The 12783-nt window shown below is 44.2% G+C and overlaps 1 protein-coding gene across 3 annotated transcripts in view; it reads left to right on the top strand.

The window, feature by feature from the left end:
* The window catches only part of LOC111537369 (signal transducer and activator of transcription 3), a 70663-nt gene that overhangs the window by 41522 nt on the left and 16358 nt on the right, over positions 1-12783 (top strand). Inside the window, exons 2-4 of one of the 3 annotated variants that reach the window (XM_026448623.2) lie at positions 5547-5675; positions 7357-7501; positions 8716-8814. In XM_026448623.2, coding sequence (XP_026304408.1) covers positions 5547-5675; positions 7357-7501; positions 8716-8814 — 373 coding nt within the window. Of the gene's footprint in view, positions 1-5524; positions 5676-7356; positions 7502-8715; positions 8815-12783 lie in introns of all 3 variants that reach the window. The other 2 variants (XM_026448622.2, XM_026448624.2) reach the window with 2 other exon arrangements.

The raw sequence follows: 12783 nt of genomic DNA, 5'->3' as shown, positions 1-12783 counted from the left end.
TCTTCTGTGACTGCTGTTAATTAAATATGGTTTGTAGCTAAGCAGCCTATAAGGAGAAGACTATGGAAGTATTTGCATATTCTCTCCTTGAAAATACTACCTGGTCTTTGGCTTTAAGTTATACCTTTTTTTTCCCCCACGTGGAATAGCTATTAAAGTATTACCTATAGTGATTAGACTAAGAAGTAAAACATAAAATCAATCATTCTTTTTTTTTTTTTTGAGACAGAGTCTTACTCTTTTGCCCAGGCTGGAGTGCAATGGCACTATCTCGGCTTACTGCAACTTCTGCTTCCCAGGTTCAAACGATTCTCCTGCCTCAGCCTCCTGAGTGGCTGAGACTACAGGCGCCCATCACCACGCCTGGCTGATTTTTGAATTTTTAGTAGAGACGGGGTTTCACTATATTGGCCAGGCTGGTCTCAAACTCCTGACCTTGTGATCCGCCCACCTCGGCCTCCCAAAGTGCTCGGATTATAGGTGTTAGCCACTGTGCCCAGCCTGGTGCTTTAATTTTATGGAAAAAAACTACTAACTGATTTCTGTTTTAAGAAATAACACAGGCCAGGGGTGATGGCTTACGCTTATAATCCCAGCAGTTTGGGAGGCCAATGTGGGCAGATCACAAGGTCAGGAGTTCGAGACCAGCCTGACCAACATAGCGAAACCCCATCTCTACCAAAAATACAAAAATTAGCCGGACGTGGTGGTGCACGTCTGTAGTCCCAGCTACTCGGGAGGCTGAGGCAGGAGAATCGCTTGAACCTGGGAGGTGGAGGCTGCAGTGAGCCGTGATAGTGCCACTGCACTCCAGTCCAGGCGACAGTATGAGACTTCATCTCAGAAAAAAAAAAAAAAAAAAAAAAAGCCGGGCACAGTGGCTCACGCCTGTAATCCCAGCACTTTGGGAGGCCGAGGCGGGTGGATCACGAGGTCAGGAGATCGAGACCATCCTGGCTAACATGGTGAAACCCCGTCTCTACTAAAAATACAAAAAAAATATTAGCCGGGTGTGGCGGTGGGCGCCTGTAGTCCCAGCTACTTTGGGAGGCTGAGGCAGGAGAATGCCGTGAACCCAGGAGGCGGAGCTTGCAGTGAGCCGAGATCACGCCACTGCACTCCAGCCTGGGCAACTGAATGAGACTCCGTCTCAAAAAAAAAAAAAAAAGAAAGAAATAACAATTATTGTACTACTTACTAGCCCTCCTCTGTCCCCAGCTAAAAATAAGAACAGCAACAACCAAAAAATCCTTAGTTATGTACTGGAAATGAATCAGATAATTTTCAATAACTTACATGGTTTTGGGATATGTTAGTTTGAAAATGCAAATATTCATGCCTGACCCCAGTGTTAATCTGTGAGGGAGCAGGTATAGTGGGATGCTGTTTTATGGTTTAACTTGGATCTTTAGGGAGTAGACTGTGATGCCTCTGCGTTTGTATCCAAGACAAATAATTAAATAATCTATTTTTGGCTGGGCATGATGCCTCATGCTTGCAGTCCCAGCACTTTGGGAGGCTGAGGTGGGAGGATCGCTTGAGGCCAGGAGTTCAGGATCCGTTTGGGCAACAAAGTGAGACCTTGTCTTTACAAAAACTACAAAAAATTCCCTGAACACTGCGGCTTGTGCCCCTACTCCTGGCTACTCGGGTTCCTGAGTTAGGAGGATTGCTTGAGCCTAGGAGTTGGAGGTTACAGTGATCTATATTTGCCACTGCACTCTAGCCTGGGTAACAGAGAGAGACCCTGTCTCAAAAAATAAAGCCTGTTTTTAAAATTAATTTTAAACACTGGAGCTTATTACAAAAAGCAGATGGTTCTTTTTTTTTTTTAGGAGAACCACCACTTTTTGGCTACATTGTCTAGGGTAGCAGTGTTCAATAAAAATAAGATCCAAGTCACATATGTAATGTTAAGTTTTCTTTTCTTTTCTCTTCTTTTTTTGTTTTTGTTTTTGTTTTTTGGAGTCTCACTCTGTTGCCCAGGCTGGAGTGCAGTGGCATGATTTCAGCCCACTGCATCCTCCGCCTCCTGGGTTCAAGTAATTCTCCTGCCTCAGCCTCTCGAGTAGCTGGGACTACAGGCATGTGCCACCACACCCAGCTAATTTTTATATTTTTAGTAGAGATGGAGCTTTGCCATGTTGGCCAGTCTGGTCTCAAACTCATGACCTCGGGTGATCCACATGCCTTGGCCTCCCTAAGTGCTGGGATTACAGGCATGAACCACCACTGCCTGCCAATGTTAAGTTTTCTAGTAGCCACATTAAAAGAAGTAAAAAGAAATGGGTGAAGTTAATTTTAATAATATATTTTATTTAACCCAGTATATCTAAAATATTATCATTTCAACACGAACAAGATACTTTACATTCTTTTGTTTTTCAGTACTTCCTCAGAATCCAGTGTGTATTTTATATTGATAGCATATTTCAGTTTGAAGCAGCCACATTCAAGTGCTCAGTAACTACATGTGGCTAGTGACTCCATACTGGACTGTGTAGGTTTAGAGTTTCAGGTTTCAGTAAATTTGTATGCAATAGAATCTTCATAAATTGGCATATTATGCAGATTTCTTTGTATGCACATCAGTTCTTGCATAGTATAAGTCAGTTCATAATGCTTTTAGTCTATGAGGCAGATTTTTTATTTTTGAGACGAAGTCTCGCTCTGTCACCCGGGCTGGAGTGCAGAGGCGCAGTCTTGGCTCACTGCAACCTCCATGTGAGGCAGATTTTAACTTGGCCCTAATGCAAATATTGTAAGAGAGATCTAATGACCTTTGATTTTTTTACGGAGGGCAATCAATACATGCCACGGTTACAATGCTTCAGCATATAGCGTGCACGTCAGCCACTGCTTTTACTCTGGCTAGTGCTTAGTGTACCTGTACCACTGCCCAGGCAGCATCTGTCCTGTGGCAGGTGAATCTTAGGGTGGAAGATGGCAAGTAATATTGCTTTTAAAATTATTATTATTTTTTGAGACGGAGTGTCGCTCTGTTGCCTGGGCTGGAGTACAGTGGTACAATCTTGGCTCACTACAACCTCCACCTCCCAGGTTCAAGTGATTCTCCTGCCTTAGCCTTCTGAGCAGCTGGGATTACAGGCGGCCACCACCATGCCTGGCTAATTTTTATATTTTTAGTAGAGATGGTGTTTCACTATGTTGGCCAGGCTGGTCTCGAACTCCTGACCTCGTGATCTACCCGCCTCAGCCTCCCAAAGTTCTGGGATTACAGGTGTGAGCCACCGTGCCCGGCCTACATTTTTAAATTAATTAATTATAAGCAGGATCTCACTGTTTTGGCCAGACTGGTCTTGAACTGATAAGAGTTTAGAACTCTTATCAGTTCGAGACCAGCCTAGGCAACATGGTGAAACCCTATCTCTACTAAAAATATTAAAAAAAAATTAGCAGGGTGTGGTGGTGCATGCCTATTATCCCAGCTACTTGGGAGGCTGAGGCAGGACAATCGCTTGAACTAGGGAGATAGAGGTTGCAGTGAGTTGAGATCGCGCCACTGCACTCCAGCCTAGGCAACAGAGTGAGACTCTTAACTCAAAAAAAAAAAAAAAAAAAAAGTAACATTGTTGGAATATTTAGTTAATTTATAGAAGCATTGGCCTAATTGGGGCAAATACCTTATTCTGACATTCTATTTTTTTTCTTTTTTTGCTTTACTGAGTTTTTTCACCAGTGGAATTTAAGCCCTTGATACATGAGGAGGGAAAATACCTTGGATCGGTGCTGCACATGTAAAGTACATAGGAGATTTAGAAAACTTCGTAGCAAAAAAAGAGTGTAAAGTATCTCAATAATTTTTGTGGGCTGGACACGGTGGCTCAAGCCTGTAATCTCAGCACATTGGGAAGCTGAGATGCATGAGTCTAGGAGTTTGAGACCAGCCTAGGCAACATAATGGGACCCCGTATCTACAAAAATAATTAACCAGATGTGGTGTGCATCTGTAGTCCCAGTTACTTGAGAGGCTGAGGTGGGAGGATCGTTTGAGCCGGGAAGTTGAGACTACAGTGAGCTGTGATTGAGCCACTGCACTCCAGCCTGGGTGACAGAGTGCCTGTCTCCAAAAAAAAAAATAATAATAATAATAATTTTTGTATGATCATATGTTGAAATAACATTTTGGATATATTAAACGAAATAAAATACATTATTAAAATTAATTTCACCTATTTCTTTTAACTTTTTAAATATGGCTACCAGAAAATTTAAAATGCATGTGTGGCTTGTCTTCTATTTCTGTTGGATGCTGTTGCCTTAGATTATTAATTATTCAGTGTAAAGACTGCTGGGAGGTACTTCCTGCACTTCCCTGAATATGTGCTTGAGAGCTCCACCAGCCATCTTCACAGTAGCAAAAGGGGTATTTTGAGTCTATCCATCAAAGAGGGAGGGAGAAGTGCAGCCCTCTCAGGTTCTGTTAGAAAACCTAACCCCAGGCTGGGCGCGGTGGCTCATGCCTGTAATCCCAGCACTTTGGGAGGCCGAGGTGGGCAGATCATGAGGTCAGGAGATCAAGACCATCCAGGCTAACATGGTGAAACCCCGTCTCTACTAAAAAAAATACAAAAAGCTAGCCGGGTGAGGTGGCGGGCGCCTGTAGTCCCAGCTACTCGGGAGGCTGAGGCAGGAGAATGGCATGAACCTGGGAGGCGGAGCTTGCAGTGAGTTGAGATGTGGCCACTGCACTCCAACCTGGGCGACAGAGCGAGACTCCGTCTCAAAAAAAAAAAAAAAGAGATGTGTGGCCAGATGTGGTGGCTCACATACGTAATCCCAGCACTTTGGGAAGCCGAGGCAGGAGGATGACTTGAGCCCAGGAGTTCAAGACCAGCCTGGGCATGTTTTGTTTGTCTCACAAAACATGTTTTAAAAAACGAGTGTGGCATGGTGGTATGTGCCTATAGTCCCAGCTCCTCGGGATGCTGAGGTGGGAGGATCTCTTGAGCTCATGATCATGCCATTGCACTCTAGCCTGGGCCACGGAGCAAGACTCTGTCTTTTCTTTTTTTTTTTTTTTTTGAGACGGAGTCTTGCTCTATCGCCCAGGCTGGAGTGCGGTGGCCGGATCTCAGCTCACTGCAAGCTCCGCCTCCCGGGTTCACGCCATTCTCCTGCCTCAGCCTCCTCACTCTGTCTTTAAAAAATAAGAAAAATAAAAAAGCTGTGATTATCCCAAGATGGAGATTGTGAATGTGTTTGTATTGTTCTAAACTGGGAGAAACAGGCTGGGTGTGTTGGCTCATGCCTGTAATCTCAGCACTTTGGGAGGCCGAGGTGGGAGATCACTTGAGTCCAGGAGTTCAAGGCCAGCCTGGGCAACATGGTGAAGACCCCATCTCTATTTTTTAAAAATAAACTGGGAGAAAGAAGCAGGGTCTTCCCCAGAACATCTTTATCCCTAGTCACAGACCTGACACCTGTGTTGGGCAATGGCTACTTCTAGATTATTTACCCCTACTGGGACTTGTGGTGACCATATGCACACTTTGGTTTACAGTTGGGACCCCTGATTTTAGCAGGATGGCCCAATGGAATCAGCTACAACAGCTTGACACACGGTACCTGGAGCAGCTCCATCAGCTCTACAGTGACAGCTTCCCAATGGAGCTGCGGCAGTTTCTGGCCCCTTGGATCGAGAGTCAAGACTGGTAAGTCCTTAAGAGACTCTCCAAATTGTTAGGTTTCGGTTTGAGTCAAAAGACATGAACTCTTAATGTCATGCTTTGCTGTTTAAAAAATTTATGGGTACAGGTGATGGGGAAAATGAGATCAGGAGATAAAGTGGCACCCTTTGGTCTTGTAAAGGATTTTTTATATTAGAAGGGCATGTGGGCAACTGTCTTTGACACATTGAAACTGCCTGTATGGTGGTAGATGTCTTGAAGGTTGATTTGGACCTCATTTACTTGGGCAGATCCTCTGTATATTGTGATAATCCAGCGATGTGGTAGACATATTTTTTCTTTGAATGTGAATTCTGTCATAGCTAGAACTTTGGGTTGATACTTGTAATTCCCCTTTAGTTAAAGGAAGGAGCCACAGGGGTGTATTAGTCTGTTCTCAGCTTGCTGTAAAGAAATATCTGAGACTGGGTAATTTATAAGAAAAAAGGTTTAATTGGCTCATAGTTCTGCAGGCTGTATAGGAAGCATAGCAGCATCCACTGCCAGAGAGGCCTCAGCAAGCTTCCAATCGTGGCGGAAGGCAGAGTGGGAACAGGCAGGTCACGTGGCCAGAGCAAGAGCAAGAGAGCAAGGGGGAGGCGCCACACACTTTTAAACGATCAGATCGCACAAGAACTCACTGTCTCGAGGACAGTATCAACAGGGATGGTGCTAAACCATTCATGAGAAACCCACCCCCATGATCCAGTCACCCTCCACCAGGCCCCACCTCCAACAGTGCGGGTTACATTTCAGTATGAGATTTGGGCAGGGATGTAGATCCAAACTAGATCACAGGATAAGGGAAATAGATTCCATTCATAGAGGAGATAATGGCACAGAAGTCCAGCAACTATTTCCTTCACTTCAGTATGCTCAGGCTCACCTACTGATTTTGGTTTAGTTCAGGCCAGTGTTCATATGACCTGGTTTTTCCAGAATGCATATTCTGATTTGGTGAAGGGCCGGGAGGTGATTCCGAGATGCTGGAGATAGGCCATCCCAGCCTGGGATTACTTATTTGTACTAATAAATCTGACCAGAGTTAACTGAGAGTTTAAAGCAAAACTGCATAGCTGTCTACTTTGCTCAAATATTTTACAAATACAGATTTTGAGAGTGGATAATAATATCTGGGATAATTGTTTTTTTTGTTTTGTTGTGGGTTTGTTTTTTTTTTTTTTGAAACAGAGCCTGGCTCTAGCCCAGGCAGGAGTGCAGTGGCGCAATTTCAGCTCACTGCAACCTCTGACTCTTGGGTTCAAGTGATTCTCCTGCTTCATTCTCCCGAGTAGCTGGGATTACGGGTGCCCACCACCTAATTACGGGTGCCCACCACCAGCTAATTTTTGATTTTTGGTAGAGACAGGGTTTCACCATGTTGGCTTGTTTGGTCTGGAACTGCTGACCTCAGGTGATCCGCCAGCCTCGGCCTCCCAAAGTGCTGGGATTACAGGAGTGAGCCACTGTGCCCGGCCTGAAATAATTATTAATAATTATTAAATTGATGGCATTTTATTGCTGAGCAAGAAGAATCTAAAATGATGAATGGGTTATAGCATCAGGTTTGCTTTATGTTTTTTTTCCTCTTTCTTGATGGTGATTTCTGTGTTTGTGTGTATGTGTCGACTTCAGAGCCATTCTTTATCATTCTCCTTTTTCCTAGGGCATATGCAGCCAGCAAAGAATCACATGCCACTTTGGTGTTTCATAATCTCCTTGGCGAGATTGACCAGCAATATAGCCGCTTCCTGCAAGAGTCGAATGTTCTCTATCAGCACAATCTACGAAGAATCAAGCAGTTTCTTCAGGTATGATGAGAAACTGAGGAAAAGGAGAAACAGGACCCATAGAGTCAGGTGTTAGCGTTCTTTCCTGGAAGCATTTCTTTTCTCATTTGGCTAAATAACAAGGATCTATCTTGTATTTTCAATCACGGGAGAAGTAATTAGCCCTTTCTCAAATCTCTGTATAGTTACCCGTGAGCATCATTACCTGAGAATCACTTCTCTTGTCATAGTTGAAGTAATAAAGTGATTTTTTTTTTTTTTTTTTGAGATGGAGTCTCGCTCTGTCGCCCAGGCTAGAGTGCAGTGGCGTGATCTCGGCTCACTGCCAGCTCCACCTCCCAGGGTCATGCTATTCTCCTGCTTCAGCCTCCCAAGTAGCTGGGACTACAGGCGCCCGCCACCATGCCTGGTTAATTTTTTGTATTTTTAGTAGAGACGGGGTTTCATCATGTTAGCCAGGATGGTCTTGATCTCCTGATCTCGTGATCCACCTGCCTCGGCCTCCCAAAGTGCTGGGATTACAGGCGTGAGCCACCATGCCTGACCATAAAGTGATTGTTATGTTAATCATACATGTTAGCATGTTAACCCAGTTCACTGATAGGAGGATGACTCTCACTGTTACATTTTAAAGGTTTGACCGTAATGGGATACTTCTTGAATAAGTCAGTTGCTTCCCTGCAAGAGCAGGATAGCATACTGTGTAAAGACTCAGTCAAGGCCAGGCATGGTGGCTCATGCCTGTAATCCCAACACCTTAGGAGGTCGAGGTGGGAGGATTGCTTGAGCCTGGGAGTTTGAGACCAGCCTGGGCAGCATAACGAGACACCATCCCTACAGAATTTTTTTTCAAAAACTAGCCAGTTGTGGTGGCATGTACCTGTAGTCTCAGCTACTCAGAAGGCTGAGGTGAGAAAATCACTTGAGCCTGGGAGGTCGAAGCTGCAGTAAGCTGTGATTGCGCCACTGCACTCCAGCCTGGTGGACAGAGTGAGATGAGACCCCGTCTCAAAAAAAAAAGACTCAGGCTGGTGTGCCTTCTGTTACAGAAATAGTAACGACCTCCCTTTCACCCACCCACAGAGAGCCTTCACCCAGGCTCTGAAGTCTTTGTTCTGTTGTTTCCTAGAGTAAATGCTTTCCTTGATGAATACATTAGTTTTAAGGTGCCACAGTTCAGTCCACATCTCCATGGTCTGCTGCTGATTTTCATTCTCTTTCTCTCCTACTTACAGAGCAGGTATCTTGAGAAGCCAATGGAGATTGCCCGGATTGTGGCCCGGTGCCTGTGGGAAGAGTCACGCCTCCTACAGACTGCAGCCACTGCGGCCCAGGTGGGACCTGAGACAAAACAAATCCCTGGTCTGGGAGGAATGGAAAATCAAACAACTTTATAATGAGATAAATTATTAGATCTACTAAAAAAGAAGGAAAATAAATTAAATAGATCAATAATCATAAAAATACATCGAAAAACTCTAAAAAAAGAAAGTTCCACCCCCCAAAATACATTGAAAAACTCTAAAAAAAAAGAAAGTTCCACCAAAAGAATCCAGCAGACCCAATGGTTTGACAAACTTTCTTTTTTTTTTTTTGAGACGGAGTTTTGCTTCTGTTATCCAGGTTAAAGTACAATGGCGCGATCTTGGCTCTCCACCTCCAGGGTTCAAGTGATTCTCCTGCCTCAGTCTCCTGAGTAGCTGGGATTATAGGCATGCGCCACCATGCCTGGCTAATTTTGTATTTTTAGTATAGACGGGGTTTCTCCATGTTGGAGACCTCCCGACCTCAAGTGATCCACCCACCTCAGCCTCCCAAAGTGCTGAGATTACAGGCGTGAGCCACTGTGCCCGGCCTGTTCTGACAAACTTTCATAGTACAGATTATTCCAATATCATTCAAACTTTTCCAAAGTATAGGAAAACAAGAGATGTTTCCAGCTTATTTTATGAGGCTGGAAAAATCCTCATATCAAAACCTAAAAAACAGCCAGGTGTAGTGGCTCATGCCTGTAATCCCAGCACTTTGGGAGGCTGAGACAGGCAGACTGCTGAGTCTCAGCAGTTCGAGACTAGCTGGGGCAACATAGCGAGACCTCATCTCTATTTTTTCTTTTTTTTTTTGAGACAGAGTCTCGCTCTGTCACCCAGGCTGGAGTGCAGTGGCGCCATCTTGGCTCACTGCAACTCCGCCTCCCAGGTTCAAGTGATTCTCTTGCCTCACCCTCCCGAGTAGCTGGACTACAGGTGTGTGCCACCATGCCTGGTTAATTTTTTGTATTTTTTTTAGTAGAGACGAAGTTTCACCTTGTTAGGCAGGATAGTCTTGATCTCCTGACTTCATGATCCACCTGCTGCGGCCTCCCAAAGTGCTGGGATTACAGGTGTGAGCCACCGCGCCTGGCTTAATTAAGGATCTTTCTAAACACAAGAAAGAATATTTATCAGAAACCAAAGGGAGCATGATGCACAGTGGTGAAACACTTCTCAGCAAAAACAACAAAAGATAAGGATGTCTTTTACTCTTGATACTTTTCTGAAGGATCCAGCCTATCCAAAAAAAAAAAAAAAAAGAAATGAGGGTACAAATATTGGAAAGCAAGGGACAGAATTCTTCTTATTTACAGATAGATAGATCTTCCTAGAAGATCCAAGAGAAACAAAACTAACAATAACAATTGGAACTAGCAAGGTTTAGAAAGGTCATTGTGTACAAGATAAATATTTTCAGAATCTGCGGTTCCTCTATACAGTAGCAGTAGTAACCTGTTAGAAGATGTAATGAAAGTAAAGATCTGGGCCAGGCAATGGTGTCTCACGCCTGTAATCCCAGTACTTTGGGAGGCCATGGTGGGCGGATTCACGAGGTCAAGAGATTGAGACCATCCTGGCCAACATGGTGAAACCCCATCTCTACTAAAAATACAAAAATTGGCTGGGCATGGTGGTACGCGCCTGTAGTCCCAGCTACTCGGGAAGCTGAGGCAGGAGAATTGCTTGAACCTGGGAGGCAGAGGCTGCAGTGAGCTGAGATTGCGCTGCTGCACTCCAGCCTGGGCGACAGAGCGGGACTCTGTCTGAAAAAAAAAAAAAAGCAAAGATCTGATTCATAATAGTAAAAGGAAATGTATGCAATTTGCATATACTATTGGTATGTATGGGAAAATATCTGGAAACATATATACTAAATCATTAAAGTAGTTGGTCATAGGAGACTTTTTTACTTTCTGTGAGGGGTTTTACTTTCTTTACTATCCTATAGTCAGGAACATTTTTTCTTTTTCTCCCTGACCCCCTGCTTTTTAAAAAATTGTGGTGAAATACACATAACATTACATTTCAAATTTACCATTGTAACCTTTTGTTTTTTGAGACAGTCTCACTCTGTCACCCAGGCTGTAGTGCAGTGGTGTGATCACAGCTCACTGCAGCCTCAACCACCTGGACCCTTGTGATCCTCCTGCCTCAGCCTTATGAGTAGCCGGGACTACAGGCATATGCCACCATGCCCAACTAATTTTTTTTTTTTGGTAGAGATGGGCTCTTGCCGTGTTTCCCAGGCTGGTGTTGAACTCCTGGGCTCATCAGCTGATGAGAGAGAGCTCTCCAGGCAGAAAGAAGATCACGTTCAAAGACAGAAACAGAAACATGTATTCTTGGGAGAAGTGTAGAAAGTTCGGCATCTGATTGGGTCGGGAAGATGACCTAGTCAAGGCCACATGATGATGTTTTAATTAGTCATACCTAACAATGGGGCCCTGGAAGAGCAGTTTACCACAAGGAGCCAACTGCTTTGATTTGAACCCACAGCCCTGCCACTTGCTCTGTAACCTTAAGTAAACAATTTTTACTCTCTCTGTTCCTCCAGTGGGAGTGATAATTACACCTTCTTCATAGAATTCATACATGTAAAATGCTTAGAACAGTATCTGACACATAAATGCAAAACAATTTAACTGCTTTCTGCTGCTGCTGACATCACTATCATCACCCTCACCATTACTGTAGGAAATGGGGATCCAGTGAAGAATGTTTTGTATTTTTGGTAGAGATGGAGTTTCACCACGTTGACCAGGCTGGTCTCGAACTCCTGACCTCAGGTGATCCGCCCACCTCGGCCTCCCAAAGTCATGAGATCACAGGCATGAGCCACTGTGCCCGGCCCCAGTGAGGAATTTTAAGCAGAAAACTGATATGCTCAGGTGTGAGTGAGGTGGTAGATAACACTTACTGTGCAGTGCCCTTTAACCCAAGAGGTTAGCACACAGGCACTTGCCCAGGCAGCACTAGGATTTTCTGTTACGGAAAACCTTTGTATTTTATCCTGCTCCACAATATAAAAATATGTGGTTTAAGTCAATTTGGATAGAGACTCCAACTTACCATGGGAGGTAGGAAAGCCAAAGGTATCCCAAGGATGTTTTCAATTGGATGGATTAGGGGTCTGCAAACTGTGACCGTGGCCCAAATCCAGCCTGCTGCTTGCTTTGTAAATGAGGTTTTTTCTGAACCCAGCCACACTCGGTTATTTATGCATTATCTGTGGCTGCTTTTGTGCTGCAGTGGCAGGGCTATTTGTGGCAGGGACTGTATGACCCAGGAAGCCAAAAATATTTACCCTCTGTCCCTTAGAGAAAAAGTTTGCAACCCCTGATATGAAGCTGTAAGTTGGATATTTGTGGCCTCGACCGAGGCCTCACTGCTATTTTTTCTGTTTACGATATCTGGCATGCTCTTAAATGTCTAGAATGGGGTTAAAGATAGAAGAATGGATGTAATCCCTGCTACCAGGGGCTGTCAGGCTAGTTGGGATTATAAGTACACAAACACTCGAAGTGAGAAAAACACAGAAGAGGATGTGTGTCATTTTGTCTGAGGAAGTTGAATAAGATTTTGCAGGAAAAGAAACATTTGAACTGAATTTGAAGGTGAGTGAGTTCAGGTGTGTTTGGGCTAAAGCCCAGGCCAGGCTGAGTGCATAGCGGGTGGGGAGGGAGTGTGGAAACACATTGCATGCAGGGAAGAGTGGGGAGTTTGGGGCAACCGAAGCACAGGGAGGGAAAGTTTAAGTTATCAATTGTGTGAAATAGCTTTCTGTGTTGGCCTGAGATGTTTATAGCTGGAAGCAGTGGGGAGCCAATGAAGTTTTTTACAAAGGTATTAGAGGTGGGTTTCTGTGGGTGATCATTAATCACATGTTTTTCCCCTTTAAGTGTAGTCCTACTTGAGAAATAGACATGGGAGTGGAATGAAGATTAAAACATCAGCTGTATAGGTAAAACTAGAATGGAAAGTGTGGCTTGA

This window comes from Piliocolobus tephrosceles, chromosome 16 (assembly GCF_002776525.5).
Source record: "Piliocolobus tephrosceles isolate RC106 chromosome 16, ASM277652v3, whole genome shotgun sequence".
In the NCBI taxonomy this organism is placed as follows: Eukaryota; Metazoa; Chordata; class Mammalia; order Primates; family Cercopithecidae; genus Piliocolobus; species Piliocolobus tephrosceles.
The sequence above is the reverse complement of the archived record's forward strand: the minus strand, read 5'-3'. Positions and strand labels throughout refer to the sequence as shown.